This window comes from Barbus barbus, assembly GCF_936440315.1.
Source record: "Barbus barbus genome assembly, chromosome: 11".
NCBI lineage: Eukaryota > Metazoa > Chordata > Actinopteri > Cypriniformes > Cyprinidae > Barbus > Barbus barbus.
The window spans coordinates 32,560,553-32,581,029 of record NC_136739.1 but is presented as its reverse complement, the minus strand read 5'-3'; the positions used below and the strand labels follow the sequence as shown (position 1 = coordinate 32,581,029).

General features: G+C 36.2%; 1 protein-coding gene across 3 annotated transcripts; it reads right to left on the bottom strand.

The window, feature by feature from the left end:
• Positions 1-2,939: 2,939 nt before the first annotated feature.
• nlgn4xb (neuroligin 4 X-linked b) lies at positions 2,940-20,064 on the bottom strand (the record flags this gene model as incomplete). 3 transcript variants are annotated; one of them, XM_079428154.1, is made up of 5 exons in its annotated part: positions 2,940-3,801; positions 5,065-5,854; positions 6,606-6,791; positions 15,730-15,882; positions 19,647-20,064. In XM_079428154.1, the coding sequence occupies 5 exons, from the start codon at positions 20,062-20,064 to the stop codon at positions 2,940-2,942; spliced, it is 2,409 nt and encodes an 802-aa protein (XP_079284280.1). The 3 variants fall into 3 exon arrangements, with proteins under 3 accessions (XP_079284280.1, XP_079284281.1, XP_079284282.1); XM_079428155.1 differs by having other exon boundaries at positions 19,587-19,992; XM_079428156.1 differs by having other exon boundaries at positions 15,730-15,864; positions 19,587-19,992.
• Positions 20,065-20,477: the final 413 nt, after the last annotated feature.

The following is a 20,477-nucleotide window of genomic DNA, read 5'->3' as shown; positions in this document are numbered from 1 at the left end:
CAAAAATAAACAATGAAAAAATAAATATTCAAAAATATTTATCAGGATTTATAAATCATTATGCAAATGGCCATATTTACAGGAACTGAGCTATAGTTAGAGAAACATTATTATATAGAAATAAAAAACAGTATGCAAACTTCCTATTTACAGATTACAATCACAGGAAGTTAAACTTTCAGCTCATCTCATATTTCTGGAAAACAACAAAACCATTTTAATATCGATGTATTTCATTTATAGGTGGCCTGACATGTCAACTTCTGAATGGCATGATTTTGGGGGTGGGACTATCTGTGTGATTGACCAATGGGAGAGTGTGTTCAGAAAACCAGTACTTTTGCTGTTCCATTAATGAGATTTAAGGCAGAAGGAAACTATATATGGATTTAATATTCAAGGTTTTTATTTTTTTTCATGTTATGCATATCAAACAGTTATGCATTCAATAACTGATTGAAATGAGGACTAGACAATCCACCATCACATAAATGATGTTTGAAATGGTCAAACATGGAGGGATGAAGATGGTAAGCAAGCATACATTCAGAACTGTACACGAGCTAATGAAAAAAAGTCCTGAAAAGACAGTTTTATTGAAAGCAATACTACAAGCTGCAGATGATCTTTTTACAGTTTATTCTATACACTAAAATAACACTATTCAGGCTGAGAGAAAGATTGCTGTCAGACAAAGGCCATCACCACACTGATACCACACTGCTCTTAAAGGTGCTGCAAGCAATAGTTTTAAGAGAATAATACATATAAAATCTCACTACAACTTGACAGATATCTGTGAAACATTAGTAGACTGCAAAAAAGCAACAGAAAAGAGTTTAGCCAATCAGAAACATTCTACCTGTCAATCATATCTTTGGAGGGCGGGGTTTAAAGGGTTAAATAAATGTGCAGAACGGCTGAAATCACTTCCAGCACCTTTAAGATCTGATAGCAGATCCTCCCAGATGGGACAAGAGTTTCAGACTGCAACCTGATCTCGTGTTTAAAATGTAAGAACTTGTGACGTAGTTTCTTGAATTCTTGAGATTACAAAGTATTCAAGAAATTTTTGATTCACATTTAGAAAGACACTTGGAATATGATTAATTAAAGTTTAATTTGGCACACAGATTAAATGTTTTCAGAAACCCTCTAAATCAGCCACAGTGATCAGTGCTACTGCTGGTTATGGCTGCGAAATAGACACAATGAACTGCCATAAAGCACTGCTGTACGATAGATAGATAGATAGATAGATAGATAGATAGATAGATAGATAGATAGATAGATAGATAGATAGATAGATAGATAGATAGATAGATAGATAGATAGATAGATAGATAGATAGATAGATAGATAGATAGATAGATAGATAGCCTTTGCAACTGCCTAGCAACACTCTAACAACCACCTAAAACACCCAAGTAATTGCCTAAGAAAACCCTAGCAACTGCATAGCAACAACCTAGAACATCCTAGCAGCTGCCAAGCAACACCCTATCAACTACATAGTAACCTAGAACATCCTAGCAACTGCACAGTAACACACTATCATTAACCACCTAAAACATCCAAACGATTGCCAAGCAAAACCCTAGCAATGCACTAGCAAGTGCATAGCAACAACCTAGAAGATTCTAGCAACTGCCAAGTAAAACAGTAGCAACTGCATAGCAACACTCTAGCAACCACCTAAAATACCATAGCTACTGACAAGAAAATGGGATGTTACTTTCACCTGCCTAAGAACATCCTTGTAACTGCATAGCAACACTCTAGCAACCACCCAGAATACCCTAACAACTGCTTAGCAACACCGTAGCAACAAAACATAGTTGAAAGCAGCAATTAAAGGGTCAATTAGTGATGTTAAAACACTCTAGCAACCACCTAGAATTCCCAGCAACTGCATACAACCTAGAACATCCTAGCAACTGCATAGCAACACTCTAGCAACTGCTTAAAACACCCTAGCTACTGCCAAAAATTGCTTTTTTACTTTCAAAGTACAGTTACTTTCGACTGCCTAGCAACTGCATAGCAACACTCTAGCAACCACCCATAATACCATAACAACTGCCAATCAACACCATAGCAACAAAAATAGTTGAAAGTAGCAATTAAATGGTTAATATGTGATGTTAATTTTGACTGCTTTGCAGCACTCTAACAACCACCTAGAATACCCAGCAACTGCATACAACCTAGAACATCCTAGCAACACCCAAACAACTGCATAGCAACATTTTATCAACCACCTAAAAAACTATACTGTCTAGAAAAACTGTAGCAATGCCTTAGCAACACTCCAGAATATCTATCTATCTATCTATCTATCTATCTATCTATCTATCTATCTATCTATCTATCTATCTATCTATCTATCTATCTATCTATCTATCTATCTATCTATCTATCTATCTATCTATCTATCTATCTATCTATCTATCCATCCATCCATCCATCCATCCATCCATCCATCCATCCATCCATCCATCCATCAGACAGCAAGGCCTTAAATCTTAAAATTCTAAGTTTTTAAACTTCAGTCATAAAATCGTTAAACTTCAAGCTATTAAAGCCATTTCAATCTGAATGGCCAGGATTTCTACACCCAACTTAATTATGAATATCTGGTTACAGCAAAATCATTTAACATGTATTTGTGCTGCAGTGCAAGTGTTTAGTGATTAATTGTCTCACACATTAACCAGGAAATCAGGATGCAAATAATACTTCTTCATTTACGTAATCATATTTTTTGAAGTCGCTGTACCAATCGCTGTACCATGAATGTGAAAATGATTACATTCACTGATCACATTATACAGGTTAATAAGTGTAACGTTATTTGTTCATAAAAGAGTCTGTAACAAAATAACACCCTCAGTATTTGTGTTTGAGCATCCGGGTACACATCTATGTAGTTCGTCGACTTATACTCGCGTCGTGGAGTGTCCATGTGGGAGGCCCGTGCTGCTTGGAGTGCTGTTCCCGAATGCATTGAACGGGTTGTGATACGATGGTTGCATGCCGGCGAAAGAGCTAGGAATCATAGTGATGGTGTTTGGCGTCATCAGTGGCATGTCATCGGGCGAACGGCGCAACGTTAGCGCGTAATCCGGAGGACAGGTCAGCCGAATCATATCGTGGCCTTGCAGCGAATCGCAATCGTGATCGTGATCGTGGTCCAGCTGCTTCATCTGCAGGGACATCAATTCTTCACTCGGCACACAGGGGACATCGTTCGCAAGATTTCTTGGTGGACTGTGCCTGCGACTCGACTCTAGCCGGTGTTTGTCCTTCTTGTAGTAAAGCGCCGCGAACGCTAGGATGTTTAAGAAGAGCAGAGATGCGCCGACTGCGATCGTTACGCTCAGCTCAGTTGAATAATCTCGCGCTTCTATGATAAGCGTTCCATCGCCATGCTCGGATGTCTTCTGCTGATCTGATATCTGTTTGGTGTTGGCCGGAGGAGCAGGTGGATGACGGGTGGTCGACGGCCAGAGTTTGTTAGACAGGCGTTTGGTGTAGGAGAATGGCGTCGTGTCCTGCGGTGGGATTTTGGTCGTCGATGAAACGTACTGGAAGAGTTCGTTGATGCTGTGTAAATGTGGCACTAACTCCAGCCAGAAGGCGATCTTGGTGGCTCTGTAGTGGTCGCGGACACGAGGCTTCAGGCCGATGTGCAAGTACAGCTGGTCTTTAGGGTTATACTTAGACCAGGCCACCTCCTCAAAGCGGTTTGGTTTAGTGTGGATGAATTTTGTGTCTTGAGGAACCGGCTGATTTGGGTCTCTGTGCAGCAAAACAAAACATGTTAAATTAGTAACATCTGTACAATTGTTGATGCTTTAATTTGCATTTTTGTAATTCATTCTTGTAAAATATTGAAATGTCGATCTGATCAGATTAAGAAATAAAAAAAGCTGAAAGCAGGGATTAAAGGGTCAGTTAGTGAAGTTAAGATCGACTGCTTGGCAACACCCTTGCCACTACATGGCAACACTCTAGCAACCACCCAGAATCCCCTAGCAACAAAAACAATCTGAAATCAGCAATTGAAGGGTCAATTAGTGACATAACATTTGATTGCCTAGCAACGCCCTAGCAACTGCATAGCAACACAACAACCCAGAATACCCTGGCAAATGACTAGCAACACCCTAGCAACAAAAAATAACAATATAAGTAAACATACTAGTAAACATACTAGCAACCACCCAGAATACCCTAACAATAATCCTAACAACCAAAAATCTGAAAGCAGCAATTAAAGGGTCAATTAGTGATGTTAATTTTGACTGCCTAGCAACGCCCTAGAAACTGCATATCTAGCAACACTCACAAACACACAGACTGCCCTAGCAACTGCCTAACAACACCCTAACAACAAAAAAGCTGAAAGCAGCAATTAAAGGGTTTGATTGCCTAGCAAAACTCTAGCAACCACCCAGAATACCCTAGCAACGGCCTAACAACACTCTAGCAACAAAAAGATCTCAAAGCAGCAATTAAAGGGTCAATTAGTGATGTTACTTTTGAGTGCCTAACAACACCCTAGCAACTGTATAGCAAACACTCTGGCAACCACCCAGACTACCCTAGCAACTGCCTAACAACACACTAGCAATAAAAAAATCTCAAATCAGCAATTAAATGGTCAATTAGTGATGTTATGTTTGATTGCCTACCAACATTCTAGCAACTGCATAGCAAAACTCAGGCAAACACACAAACTGCCCTAGCAACTGCTCTAGCAACTGCCTAGCAACACTCTAGCAACCACTCAGAATACCCTTACAACTGCCTAGCAACACCCAAGCAACAAAAACATAGCTGAAAGACGCAATTAAATGGTCAGTTAGTGATGTTACATTTGATTGACTAGCAAAGCCCTAGCAACTGCACATATCAATATTCCAACAACCACCCAGAATACCTTAGCAACAGCCTAGCAACACCCTAGTAACAAAAACATTGCGTAAAGCATCAATTAATGCTATATGTATTTTGACAGCTTTTATTAGCAGTTTATGTAAACATATGCGTCCTACTCACCCAGTTTTGGCGAAGTTCGTCCAGTACGTCATGACCACGGCGCTCAACATGATGTCGTTCTTAGAAAAGTTGCAGTTGAAGAGATCTGTGGGGCCGATCATTGGAATACCGAAAACGTACGGAAGCTCGTCTCCGTGTGCCGAATCGGCCCAGGCGGGCTTCATGTCGCTTTGGCAGTGGTGATAAAAGGCATAAAAATATGTGGGCGATCCGTATTGCGCATGCAGGTCCGCTGTCGCAATGGCTGGCGCCACCCACTGGTGATCCGTGAAAAGCGCGACCAGCGTTTTTCTTCGCATCTCTGGGTTTTCCCTGTCGGCCCAGTCTGTGTACATGAACTTTATGGTTTCCCGCAGGGTGTCCTTTCCTTCCGGATAGCCATATAAGTGGTCAACAAATTCTGATATGGCGAACACGAAGTCGTTGCTCGTTACTCTATCCTCGCTGTCTAAAATCCCGTCTACAAACTTGTAGCCTTCACCCTGGTTTACTCCTAGCATGATATCATAGTTGAGGAACTCTCCCTGCTCCATGAGGATCTGTGGGTCGTCCGGAATGACGTCTCCGTCGATCACAGGTCCGAAGGCGATGTGGTATTTGGCGGGGGTGATGTTCTGCTCAATCAGCTCCTTGTAGTTTTTGTTTTGGAGGCACTCAATCAGCTCGACCGTGTCGTCTTCGTTGCAGCCCACCTTCTCGGCCAGCATGCGCGTGTATTTGGCCGGCTGGTAGTTGACGGCCCAGCTGGAGAGTGCCGTCCCGCTCTGGATGATCGCTTTCTGAAACAGATCTGGGACACAAACTCTTGCTGTCAGAGTAATTCAACATTGAAAACATTGAAATATCGTGGGTTTTGACTGTTCATATTCACCCTTAGTAATGTTAAAAAAAAGTGTAAATTGATATTGCAGTATCCTTTGTATACTCCAAAAAAAAACACACACACACAAAAAAAAACATTTAAATATCATTATTATTCATTAGGACTGGAAAAATCTGTCACTGTAAAATGAATGCCTTTTCTGATAAAAAATAAAATAAAATGTGATAGTGATTTAAAAAAACAAAACAGATTTGCTTTGTTTGTTCTTGTGATTATATATAAATTATAATATTACAAATTTTTTGAGTGTATATCTATGTCTACATAATAATAATAATAATTATTATAATTTTTTATGTATTATTACTATTGCAATATTTCACTGAAATTAAGTATTTATTATTACAAATTTATAAATTATTTATAAATTAACTAATTATTATAATTATTTTTAATTTTCAAGGCACTTTAGATAAAAAAAAAATTAAATGAAAAACCACAGGGAGCCATTAAAGCATCTCTTTTGTTCATCAGCGCTTCTCATTACAAGTTTGGGAAGATGGTTTGTATTCGTTGGGTTCTTAAATGCATGCTGTAAATTACCAAAACTCAAGTTTTGACAAGTTTGTGCAGAGCAGCATTTACTGTGATTTCAGAATTTTGATTAATCATGCAGTCCTATATATTCATGCACTTCATCTTAAGATCTCCAGCAGACCTTCAGAGTAGTGTGAGAGGGTCAGCAGACTGACGCAGGACGCTCCAGCTCCGGATCCGAAGATGGTCACTCGCTCCGGATCGCCGTTAAAAGCCTGAATGTTCTCCTTCACCCAGCGCAGAGCCTGGATCTGATCCAGCAGACCATAATTCCCTTTGGCTGCTTGATCACCAGTGCTGAGGAAGCCTGAAACACAGAGACAGATGAGAGATCAGGAAACGCTGCAGTGCACATGTGTTTAAGCTGTTGGACACATACAGACATCCATAAGAGATTTATTTGGATTATGAATACTTCACTAAAACCAACTTCACTAAAACCTCAAAAAAATTGTTAACAAATCATATATATATATTATTTATTTATTATTATATAGACTATAATAATTTAATACTGATTGTGTGTCTTGACTGTCAAAAATCCTTTTGGAACCTTTTTTATTTCATTTCATATATGTTATCATTTACTGTATTTCATGTACTTGCATATTAAATTTAAACGAACTTAGAAATTCACAAAAATCACATTTTGCTGCATTAGCTTCTGCAATGAAAATTAATGCAGGTATTTCTTCAAACAATACATGGAAAATTGTTCTAGTTAAAGCTGCTGTTACGGTTCGTGTGGTTGAATGAATAGCGCTCGACGAATGAATGACGACACAGGAATCGTTTTAATAATCTTCAACACAGCACCATATAAACAATATAATCTCAGACAAAGACTAGGGGAGAACTCAAGACTTTTAAAGGGACCAACCTTAAACAGGAAACAAGATAATTAACTCAAGACAGGTGAACAGGATGAACGATGATTAACTAATGACAGGAAACTAGAACAGGAAATACCAAATAAGGGCAAAAAGGAAACTAAACAGAAACCAAACTGTGACAGCTGCAGTCCGGAACTTTTTTTGGTTAAAAAATATCCAAAATCAATATTTGAGCAAGTACATAACCAGCCAGTGTTCAAAAACTATTCCCTTACTTTAGCCAGAATCACAACGCTTAGCTTATAATAATGTTTTCTAATTTGAGTGGTTCAAAAAGTGGTTTTCATGGGAAATTCGAGCCTGGCACTGCATCATTACGTCACGTCTGTAAACATAAAGAAGTTGTCCTGGCTACTAGGCTAACGCATGTGAGAATCCTGCAGGTGGCGGCTCCTTTATAACCTCTTCTCACAGCAGCTAGAATAACTAAATGTATCATTTTGAGCCCAGAAAGGATTAAATGAAACTGACATTTCACACCGGTGCAGTAACTGACAGCCACACATTCACCTCAAACATTAGATTTGTCCGCGCTGGAGCCGTGCCAGAGTCCAACCCACACAAGAAAAATGATTCCACAAGGAACTGCAATTCCAGGTTTTCAAACACAGATGGCGACAAAGAGGCAAAACTTACGGACTGCAGCATTAACATTAACTCTTTAATTGTTTGTTCATTTCACTGGTCATCAGTGGTTACGTCACGTCTACGTCTGAAATCCCCCACACTCGCTCTCAATGTGAGTATCATGAGTAGCTTTAGATATGAAAGAGAAAACTCAGTTTCCCTTCAATCTGCCCTGGAGGACCAACACTATCATCTGTCACAAGTGTGTTCATGTGAGGAGACGTTTGGTGGATTAGCACAACACTAAACACATGTTAATGTATTTAGTCTTCCTTTAGCTCAAGTACTTTCACCTGGACAAAAAACTAAAGTGCAGTGGACACACAAGAGCTTGATTTCTGTATGTTATTTATTGATGAGCTTCATCCATCATGCTTGTGCATCTCTGAAGACGCTGCATTATTAATTCCAGTGCCGTGCACAAATAAAAAGCACTTTGGCTGACCTTCACCTGCGATGCATATATATCTCCTGACTCCAGGCCAGTGCTTGATAAAGGTTAATTGAAGTCCTCGTCGGTGATGTAAGACTTTCAACTGGGCAATTTATTCCTGAGCAATAAACACTGGAGTCCTTCAATGAGCCATGCAGCCATTACCACAAAGACTCGGCTGTTCTACACCTCCAAAAGTGCCTGCTTATCTATGACAGCGAAGCAGCTAAGCGAGCTATTTAACCCTCTGGGGTCTGAGAGTGTTTTGGGGACCTGCAGAAGATTTGACATGCCCTGACATTTGTGCTTTTTTCAGTTGCTTTTTTTTCAGTAACACTGTAAACAGCACAGACTGGGCTACAATAATATGTTTGCAGCATTTATGTACTTGATTTTGTTTTTGAGAAAGCAACGTTTATGCTTGGTTAGTGAAGTCACTGAAATAAGGCCATAAAAATCATACAGAACATTTGTTCACAAGACTTTTGAGAACTGGATCTTGTAGCCTAGAGTTTTTGCTTCCAAATTATTTGAAAATCATTTTTTTGCTCACAGAAAACAATATATTGATTTAAATTTATTAAGTCACTTTTTGAGTAGAAAGGGTCTATGCGAGGAGGCGTCAACCTTCACATCCACACCTGAGAAGACAAAGGCCTTCATAATGAGCCATTCAGTCAGGTGTGTGACTGAGAGGGAAGAGTTACAAGAAAGAATATGAGGACAAAATACATTTATACATTTTTTGTTTGTAGTTTATTAAGAATATATTTAGCTATTACACAAAATAACTTGAGATTCATTGCGAGTGCAGTTGACTTTTTAGCATCATTACTCCAGTCACATGATCCTTCAGAAATCATTCTAATATTCTGATTTGCTGCTCAAAAAACATTTTTTTATTATTATTGTGTTGAAAAGAGCTGAGAAGAATATTTAATATTAATTAATTTATTTATTTATTTTTTGATGAATAGTAAGTTCAGAAGAACAGCATCGTTTGTAACATAAATGTCTTTATCATCACTTGTGTGCTAAATAAAAGTTTTAATTTCTATATATACTGACTTGAAGCTTTTGAACCTGGCATTTTCATAGTGTGTATTGTTTATGTGCTCTGAAAAAAAAATTCTGGGTTATTTCTTGAAGAACACAATCGGCGACTTAAACAGATGAAACTGTGCTGACAAACAGGAGAGCAACGAGACCATGGATATGTTTGACTGTAACTCTAACTGCGCCGGCATTACGGCAGAAATGAGGATTTGAATTGTATTGTATTGGTATATTTTTAATGCATACATGTATTAAAGGATTAATGGAATATAATTACAGTATTTTGTGATTAAGCTTGTTTGTGCATTTATACTAAATGTATTAGGCCACTGTTCTTCTAGGCCAAGTTCATTTTTATACCATGGTATTGAGGTGCTATAGGCCTGTGTTTTACTGGTTATCATTATGTATGCTATATGGAAGACCAAGGGATAATTTTAATAACTCAAAGAGTCAGAATAATTAAATTTCACCATATAAAAATGAGTTTTTTTATTATAATGAACATGAATTTATATCTGCATCCTAACAGATGTAATCCTGCATCCTTAAGCTACTTTCAAATATGCATTTTTAAGAGACAAAAAAGTAATATTACTAATATTGCAGCCAGCACTGCAAACTGTGCTGAAGATACATGTAATCAAAGTCACGCAACACAAACCTATTTCATGATTTGAAACAATATAGCCTATCACTCATTAGAACAGGGATCACCAGACTCTGTCCTGGAGTTTAGTTCCAACTTGCCTCAACACCACCTGCCAGGACATTTCTAGTATACCTAGCAAGACCTTGATTAGCTGGTTCAGGTGTATTTAAATTAAAAAATTTCAATTAAGATATTTATTTTGTTGAGGAAAAATAACTGGAAAAGTATCAAGAATTCAAAGACATGAAGTGTTTGTCGTTCTCAGCATAGTCACAATTAAAATCTGGCTTCTACAACTTTCATTTAGGAACAAAAATCTGCCTTTAAACTTGAAAGAAATAAAGGTTTGAAATTTATCATAAAAATTATTGATGTCAACTGATATGAAACATTTTATTGTGATTTATTTTTTGGCCATATTGTCCAGCCCTACTTTCAAGGAAACTGAGTGACTTCAGAAAAGTTTTGATGCCTTTTTTATTTAATGCCTGATAAAGTAGCATTTATGAACACCATCACCGGGGAAAGCGCTGTATTTCTGCATTATCTGCAATAAGCCCGTTTGTTGTTTATGTTCAGATCAATATGAAAATCCACCCATGATTTTACGCAGCAAACACACAGAGCGATAAATTTGAAAAAAAAAAAAATGGGTAGAAGGCTGAGATGTGATGTTTATCAATTTATTATTATTTTTTTTTTTTTTTTGTGAAAACCTGTATCTGAGCTGTAAATCATGATATCTGTTTAATATGTTACTAGACATTGCTCTATCCCACTCATACCATAGAAATTATATTTCTGGAGACTTAAATTTGATTTTGAAAATTCTGCAGATACCATGTAGGCCTAAATAGTTAAATAAAATTCCTTCCTTTATATTTGTTGATATTTGTGTTTTGAAAAGGAGGACAGACTGCATTGGGCCCAGAGGTTAAAAGGGACCCAGAAAACTCAGTGGAGGGGTGTAGCATGGGTCAAAGAAGAACACGGTACACTCTGACCAGGAGCGGTTCTAGACCCTTTTTACATTGTCATTGACTTTTTTTGTTTGTTCAATTTGCACTGAAAATGGGTTGGAGCTCGTATTGTTGAACTCTCAAAATGCACCAGATTAATGCATTTAAATTTAAAAAGTATAAAATGTTCTCCCGGGTGGGCATGTCCCCGGATCCCCCTAAAGATAAACAGGCCCACCCACCACTGCCTCACTAAGTCTTACATGAGTGTGCTATGAGCCCCCAACCATGTCTGTTGATGTTTTGGCTGCAGCCACAGATGTTAAATCCTAGAAACACCTCTGTGTTACAAACAATATTAGATGTGTGTCAATATAACGGATCTGTGCATTTATTGCATTAATAATGTCACTCACAGCTCTTAATTAAGTAACTTATTGCTTTAATAAGTATTTGTGTATATTTACTGAAGAAGGTGGTACATGATCTTGGTAATCTCACAAAATACTGTGCTCATTCAGACATGTTACTCCAGCACAAATTAGTGCATGAGATGTCACCAAAATGAAGCATTTGAACCTAAAAACTGAAAAAAAGAACCCCCCCTTCCACTAGGCTGGCTACGGGCCTGTGTGACTATACACAAATAAAAGTAGACCCTTTACAGTTTCAAACGATACCTTGTTCTTATCCGTACTATCAAAACTCATGGAGTATTTTTAGCTCTTTTCGCATCATAAAGAAAATACAAGACAGCTTCGACCCCAGGGGGTTAATATCTGATGTCTAATGAGACGGATTCTGATGTCATCTGTTTATTTTGTGGCAAATGCCGAGAGGGAAGCAGCATTCATCACGTGCTAAACGCTCCTCGTGCTGCTTGTTTTCTCAACGCTGAATCTATCAGAGACGTTTCTCCAGAGAAGTGCAGATGAGAAGATAAATTATTTACACTATAAAATATTGTGCATATTCACCATAAAAAAAATATATATATATAAAAGTATGCTTATCGTATTTAATATTAGCATTTTTTTTTTTTGTTTAACTTGAAATGCTAAAATAATGAAATTGTTGAAATAAATTAAATAATTAAAAAATATATACTTCACAATTTACATAAGTTGTAGAAAATACAAATTCATGGTAGAGAATACTTGCAATGTACACTCTTAAAAATAAAGGTGCTTCACGATGCCATAGAAGAACCTTTTTGTCTAAATGGTTCCATAAAGAACCTTTAACATCTGAAGAACCTTCTTCAGATTATAAAAAGGTAAGAAAGAGATGGTTTGACCTGTGACTGAATGGTTCTTTGTGGAACCAAAAATGGTTCTTCTATGGCATCGCTGTGAAGAACTTTTGAAGCAGCTTTATTTTTAAGAGTGTAGTGAACTGTATACGGAAAGAAACAAAAGTCAGATTGGATTTCAGGTTCAGTTTCGTGGAGTTGGGGTTTGAGGAGGGAGTTTGATTTGTGAGCAACGATGCGATAGAAGAGCTGCTGGAAGAATGTGCAACTGGTTGCTTGAAATAAATGAAATCAAGTTGTTTAATCCAGAAATGGATTTGTCTGGTAGATTGTTAATATACTGCAAACCACAAGTGCAAAAAAATAAAACGACAACAAAAAGAGTGAACGGCTAACAGGGAATGTTTTATTTTTTAAAAGGATAAAATATTCTCAAAGTAATGTTTATGGAACATTCTCACAACTATATTAATATTTGATATACGTTCTCATAATGTTGAGAGATCAACATTCTCAAAATGTTCTTGCGATGTTATTTGTACTTGATAAACGTTCTAAGAAATGTTTTTGTAACCTTTAAATAACGTTATAATCACGACAAGAAAACCGGACATTTTAACGTTCTTAGGATATAAAAAAATAAATGTTCAAATAATGTAATATTTGTGGTAAAAATATAAAGTTAGTTGAATGTTGGTACATTAAACGTTCTTATATTTTTTCTAACCTTTAAACTTTACCTTCTAACTGTTACAATCATGACAAGAAAACTGGATATTTTAATGTTTTAGAAACATTTTAAACAATGTTGTTAGAACTTTTCATGACAAATCTTCATTGAATGCCAATAAATCAGTATATTATTATGATTTCTGAAGATCATGTGACTATGCTGAAATACACATATTCACATAGAAAACAGCTATTTTAAATTCTAATATTTCACAATTTTTACTATATTTTTGATCAAATTGGTGAGCAGAAGAGACTTCTTTAAACTGTAGTATAATCAGTTAAATTCAAGATCAGTCCAGTTTTTGCTATACAGTTTTAACTCCAAAGCAGCATTTTAAAGAGTATAACATAAGAAAGATGAAAAGAAAAGGAATGAAAAACTTCAAATGAGCTCTGTTATTTGCAACATCTTCTAAGTACATCAGTCACTTACGCCTGTCTTTACAACAGAAATATTAAGCCTTGAGATTACATGAAATGTCAGCTGAGTTTCTATCTGAAAGGATCAGAGCTGCAGGAGAATCATGAGACAGAGCTCGCTCAAACAGACGCCGTCGGCTGAAGATGAGGAGTCTTTATGAGGCTTTGTCTGGTGTCGTTTCTCCTCGGACCTCCAGCCTTGAACTGCTGCAGCGTCTGAGTCCATCCCTCCCTGCTGGATCGCTTCACCCATAAAAACACTCTGAACCTGTGATCATCTCTGAAGTACTGAAGCCAGAGAGAGGGGACAAGGATTTCTAGACCTTGGATGTGAAATATCCTGCAGCTACATCCATCTAACCACTCTAAAATCAGTCAAATGTGCGTTTATATACACTACTGTTTTTCCTCTTCTGCTCACCAAGGCTGCATTTATTTGACAAAAAAATATGGTAAAAATTGTGAAGTTTTATTGTATTGTCAGCATCATTACTCCAGTCTTCAGTGTCACATGATCTTCAGAAATCATTCTAATATACTGATTTACTGCTCAATAAATATTTCTGATTATTATTGATCATAATTGTTCCAGACTTTTGATTGGTATAGTGTATTTTTTGACAATATTTGGTAGTCATTATTATATTATCACAATTATGAATGTGAATTTAATGATTCACTCTAGAGACGTCAGTCTCTTCCATTCAGCTCGTTCTGAACAGAACTCAATAATAAGGAGATGCTTTGTTCAAACATCACATCATTTGGTACAAAAGATCTGATGATAATTGCATTCGGTTTGAATCTGAAGGCTTCTGGGAAGAGCTTGGATTTAATTCCACACGGAGAATAGAACACACTCTCTTCTTCTTAAAAGAGGGATGTTGTTAAAAGCAGCCTTTTTTCGTCTCTAATTCAGTGCCAAGAACCTCAGGACCTTCAAACAAAACTGCTTCAATATCGGATGAGAAAGAGAGCCAGTAACAGCCTGAAGATTTGCTGAATTCACCACAAGGTCACCGCATTCAGAACTCACTAACGGCAGAAAAATAGACTCAAAAACAGAAAGAAACTGTTCTGCACCAAACATATAAATAATATAAACTGGATGTGTGGATTCAAAGTGAATGAACCATAAAGCTGCACACTTAAACTGCAAATTAAAACACTTTGAGTGCGAGAGCTGCTTGTGTTCGTGTTTATAAGTGTTCTTTGTGTTTTAATAAGCTTTCAAATCCTCACCGTGTTCTTCTGTTCAAACAAACAGAATTATAAGAGCTTTATTTTATAAAGAGGAATCCATTTTTTTGCAGAATTTGTAATAGCAAGCAACCTTCATTATGAAAATGAATAAAATATCCTTTAATGAACATCTGAAGGCTTTCTAATACCATCTCTTATGTACTGTGAGTAAGAGAAAAGCTTTTACATGTTTCATTATATTTAGCTTAAATGCAAAGATACAAAAAAGAAAAAAGAAGTCTCTTCTGCTTACCAAGGGTGGATTTATTTGATCATAAATATTGTAAAAAATTGGGAAATATTATTGCAATTTAAAATAGCTGTTTTCTATGTGAATATGTGTTAAAATGTAATTTATTTCTGTGATCTGCAGCTGTATTTTCAGCATCATTACTCCAGTCTTCAGTGTCACATGATCTTCAGAAATCATTCTAATCAGGGTTAATTATAGAATTATATCAAACTAGAAATGAAATAATTACTTGAAATTAAATAACAATTCACTAAAATAAAATAAAAATATATATAAAAATATTTAACTAAAACTAAAAACATAAAATACAATTTGTTACCTGAAACAAAATAACTAAAATAAAATATAAAAAATAAAAGAACTAATAAAATGCAAAAAACACACAACAAAATTACTAAAATTAACAAATTGAAAGAAAAAATATTATTAAAAACTATATCTCAGTGATACTAAAATAACACTGATTCTGATATGCTTCTCAAGAATTGCTTCTCATTTCTGATTATTATCAATGTCGAACACAGTTGTGCTGCACAATATTTGTGTTGAAACTGTGATACATTTTATTTTTCAGGATTCAAAGATGAATAGAAAGTTCAAAAGAACAGCATTTATTTGAAATAGAGATCTTTACTGTCACTTTTGATCAAATTAATGCATCATTGACAAATTAAAGTATTAATTTCTTTCTAAGCATGCCTTACTGTGTTTGGCGTGACTCACCTAGCACTCCTAACCGGTAGTTGACGGTGACGACGATCACGTTCCCGTAGCTGGCGAGGATGCTGCCGTCGATCATGTTCCCCGTTCCCTCGACGTACGAGCCGCCGTGAATATAAACCATGACCGGCTTCAAACCTGTGTCGTCATGAGCATCTGAAACAGAGAGACAAATCACTTAATACAACCAACAAACACAGTCTCTTAGAGTTTTCACGTCTGCCTGATCTGTTCTCTGTGTTGAACACTGGACAAATAATGGCAGTAAATGTTGACAAATGAACTCTTCCATTGATTCATCTCAGTCTGTGTATATTTAGAGGAAATGTGTTCAAGATTTCGTACTTAATAGAGTGGACTGAGGTCGTTTCTGGCCGTTTCCTCACGAGCTTTTATCCGCTGGTGTTTTATATCACGTCCATTGAGTCATTATGTTCTCCATTAGACACAAGGTTTAAAACAGAAAACACTGGAACGCTGTGGAAAACTGGCTATTTTCGTCCACTATTGAGGGCAGGACAAAACCCGGCCAATTATGAAAAAGTGCTGATGTTTCCATTAAGTATGAAATATGAAACAGTGTTTAATGAGAAAGAGGATGTTTACTGTTATAAGTTACCGTGTTTCCCAGGAGCATTAAAAAAAGCTGCTTATGAAAAACTAGTTTCATCAAACCATTCTCATGTTAATTAAAATCAACTTAAGCAAAGATTATCTTCACATAAACACAGCATTAGAGGAAACATTTATATAGCTGCTGGTGTGAGTGTCTCTCTCATCATTTGAACTCTATAAAGGCCTCTAAATCATCAAAACTCTCTCCTCATGTCTTCTGTCGTCTGATTGATAGTTTCAAGTGTTTTATCCAGTCAAAGAAACGCTTCTCGTGTATTTCTGCTGTCAAATCTTGACTGATTTTGATCAAATAAGCCTCAGAGTAACTGTAGTAATATTTACAGATGAACACTTCTTGGCTTTACTTGATTCTCCATCAATCATCTTTTAGTCTCAAATCTGATCATCGGGATCTTTTGAGGAGCGTTTGTTTCCAGAAGCTTTACTTTCTCTGTTCCTCAGCGGAGGAATGATCTTCATCTCACATCTTCTGAGAAGCGTTTATCTTCTGATCTCTCAATCAGCATTGCATTATATGTTTGGATCATTTACATCTCATCTTACTGAGACATATTACTGGAGATATAGAGCGACCGCTGATATCTAGATCATTTACTGTCAGTATCTGCTGCACTGTTATAAAGATCTCATTGATTAACTTTACAAGCAGCAGAATTTAATCATAGAAATATCAGCATCTGCAGCAAATTAAATCTTTTGTTCAGTTTGGGTCTCTGAATAAAACTATGTTGTTTTTCCATTTCCATTTATGCATTTAGCAGACGCGTTTATCCAAAAGCGATTACATTGCATTCAAGTTACAGTTTTTACATTTAATCAGCATCCATAACAGATGCTTTTTCCTCCATATTCTCATATTATCAGACTATATGTGACCCCGGAGCACAAAAGCAGTCTTAAGTTGCTGGGGTATATTTGTAGCAATAGCCAACAATACATTGTATGGGTCAAAATTATTGATTTTTCTTTTATACCAAACATCATTAGGATATTTTGTAAGCCATAAAAGCCATTTGCGCCAAATATAAATAACAATAAAACACAATGACACAAATTTAGTCTAAAGCTCAATTAACTATTCATAAAAAAAACAAAAAAAAAAAAACATATATATATATATATATATATATATATATAATAATTGTTAGCTTTGTCAATTATGATAAACAATATCTGTCTTCAGTTTTTAGTGAATTTGGAGCATGTATTATGGAAAAAAAGAAAATCTCTTATGTGATAAGCCAGTTGTATTAATGATGTATAATAAAGTGCATAACAGATGCTTTATAGATATCAAAATCCATTAGTGAACCACTATTACACAAACTTGAATACAAATATATTTAAAAATTCACTAAAAATACAAATAAATGCTTTTTTTTATTTACTTTCTATCAAAAGTCAACGGCTAGCATGGGAATTTGATAATTGTCTTACAAGGTCAGTGCTACTTTAATATAAATGAGATACTTTATTATCTTATTTTTTATATATTTTTAGTTTTTTAGTTGACTTTTAAAATCTCAGTAATTTTTTTGCGTATCTGTCATTATTATTATATTTTTATGTCTATATGGATTTTATTAATTTTTATTTATTAGTTTTAGTTATTTTATTATTTCAAGTTAAACCAAATAAATGTTTTTTTTTGCTTTGACCGCCTCTTGAAAAAATTAAATAAAATAAAATAAAATAAATTTTATTTCAGTTAGCATTTTTTTTTTATTTATGATTTTAGTTTTATTTTAAAGTTAATTAACCATAATAACCCTGGGAAGACCTAAATCCTGAGACGGTCTCACTGAGAATAGTGAACAAAGCCTGCACGACCGGCTCTTGAGTACGACATCTAATGTTTTGTTTTCTGCCTCCGTTCATCATACGTTTCATTATGTTCTGCTCCTCGAGGCGATGCGCTGCGTTACTGATGAATCTACTAGAGCCTCACAGTTTGGACATCAACTGCTAAATCATAAATCCATCTCCTTAGGGAATAAACAGCATATTTAGTTTCTGTCTATATGAGAAACAAGAAGTGACACGCGAAAATAAGACCATGGCAATCCCATGAATACATGGCTATAATGATAAAACGGCTCTGTTCCAACAGCTAGGGAGCTGCCTAAGTAGACAGCATGTTAATGCATCACAGACACGCTTCTGTTCCACATATTACATGCATCCTTTGTCAAGAATTCAATCCCATATGGCAAAAAAATCTATAAGTCATTCAGTACCAAGAAATATGCATAAATAAAAATAAAGGTTTTAGTATTTTATACAACATATTTTTATCCATCATCATCATCATCAAAAATTAATTTAATTCCTCATTTATAATTTCATAATACTTAAGCATAAATTTACATATTAACTAAAAAATGTTCATATGTAAAATTATGTAACCTATTTTTTTCATAGGCATCCACTACTACAACAAAACAAAACAGCTACTCAAGACGAATTTGCATAAATGAAAATTATGGCAGCAACGGGGTGGAACATTTCCAGTAAATTTCCAGAAACTTTCCAAAATTTTAGAAACTTCCCAGCTCCAGGATTTTTTTTTTTAACTTTTGGAAAGTTTCTGAAAATTGTCTGCCCCTTTTGCAATCCCCCAGAAAACTACAATTTTCTTAAATTAATACAGTTGTATAAAGAATTTCATATACAAATAATTTATTTTGAGTTATATATGTTGAGTTTCAGTTATATATTTTTAAATTAGCTCTCTGTGCGTGTATATATCTAGTTCAAAAGTTTGGGGTAAGTAAGATTTATTTTTTAAGAAACTGATACTTTTATTCATCAAGGATGCATTAAATTGATCAAAAGTGACAGCAAAGGCATTTCTAATGTTACAGTAGATTTCTATTTCAAATAAATGCTGTTCTTTTGAACTTTTTATTCATCTGTGAATCCTGAAAAATAAAATGTATCTCGGTTTCCACAAAATATTGTGCAGCACAACTGTGTTCAACATTGATAATAATCAGAAATGTTTGTTGATCAGTATATTATTATGATTTCTGAAGATCATGTGACACTGAAGACTGGAGTAATGATGCTGAAAATACAGCTGCAGATCACAGAAATACATTACAGTTTAACACATATTCACATAGAAAACAGCTATTTGAAATTCTAATAATATTTCACAATTTTATACTGTATTTTTGGTGAGCAGAAGAGACTTCTTTTCAAAACATTTAAAAAAATCTTACAGACCCCAATCTTTTGAATGGTATATATATGGAAAAGTAATGTATTTTCATAAGCCGTACCTTCCTCGGTGGGCACGTAGATGTTGAGGAACAGACAGTCTTCGCTCTGCTCATGGATGTAAGTCGCGACCGTGTCCAGGTTTGCAGTAAACCACACCGGTAACATGTCAGTGAGCAGCAGCCGGTCCTCCAGAAACTGCGGACACACCGGAGCGAACTGCGTGGCGTTCCTGATGCCGGGCCACGACGCTGGTGGCTCCGGAGCCTGAAAGCGGCGCTCTCCAGTCGGGGCCATCGCATATGGGACCCCCAGATACTGCTCCACGGGGCCCAGGATCTCACTGGGCAGAGCCACGCTTAATCCACGCAGTTTCCCGTAGTTTGTGGTGACGGTGGTGAACTGTGCTTGCTGACAAACCACCAGCGTAACTCCCCAAACCACAGAGACGATCTGAAGGATCATTCTTACACAAAGCATGGCAAAGGCAGCAAAGCAAAGGCGTAATCCTCACAAATGTGCAGATCTGTTAATCCAAAGAGCCACAGATCCTCAGACGAGCTCCTTCCGTTGCTGATGGTGGGCTGCTTCGGCCCTCGAGTCAACGGAGACGGTGCCTGCCATGTTTCAGAAACACAAGTATATCCTGATTTAATTACAGTCAGATTGAGCCGTCTGTGGGAGAGAGAGGAGCACACTGAAATCATGATTTACACCACAAATATACTCAGTACAGCTGGTTTTCATGCATCAAAACAATAAAGTGTAATCCAAGTTTAAATGTTGTTTTCTTAGAAAAAAATTATGATTCATACATTTTTACCATACACAGAAAAATAGTTAATGTCACCAAAACTCTCTTATCAGTCATATTTAGAACCAGAATCATTAGA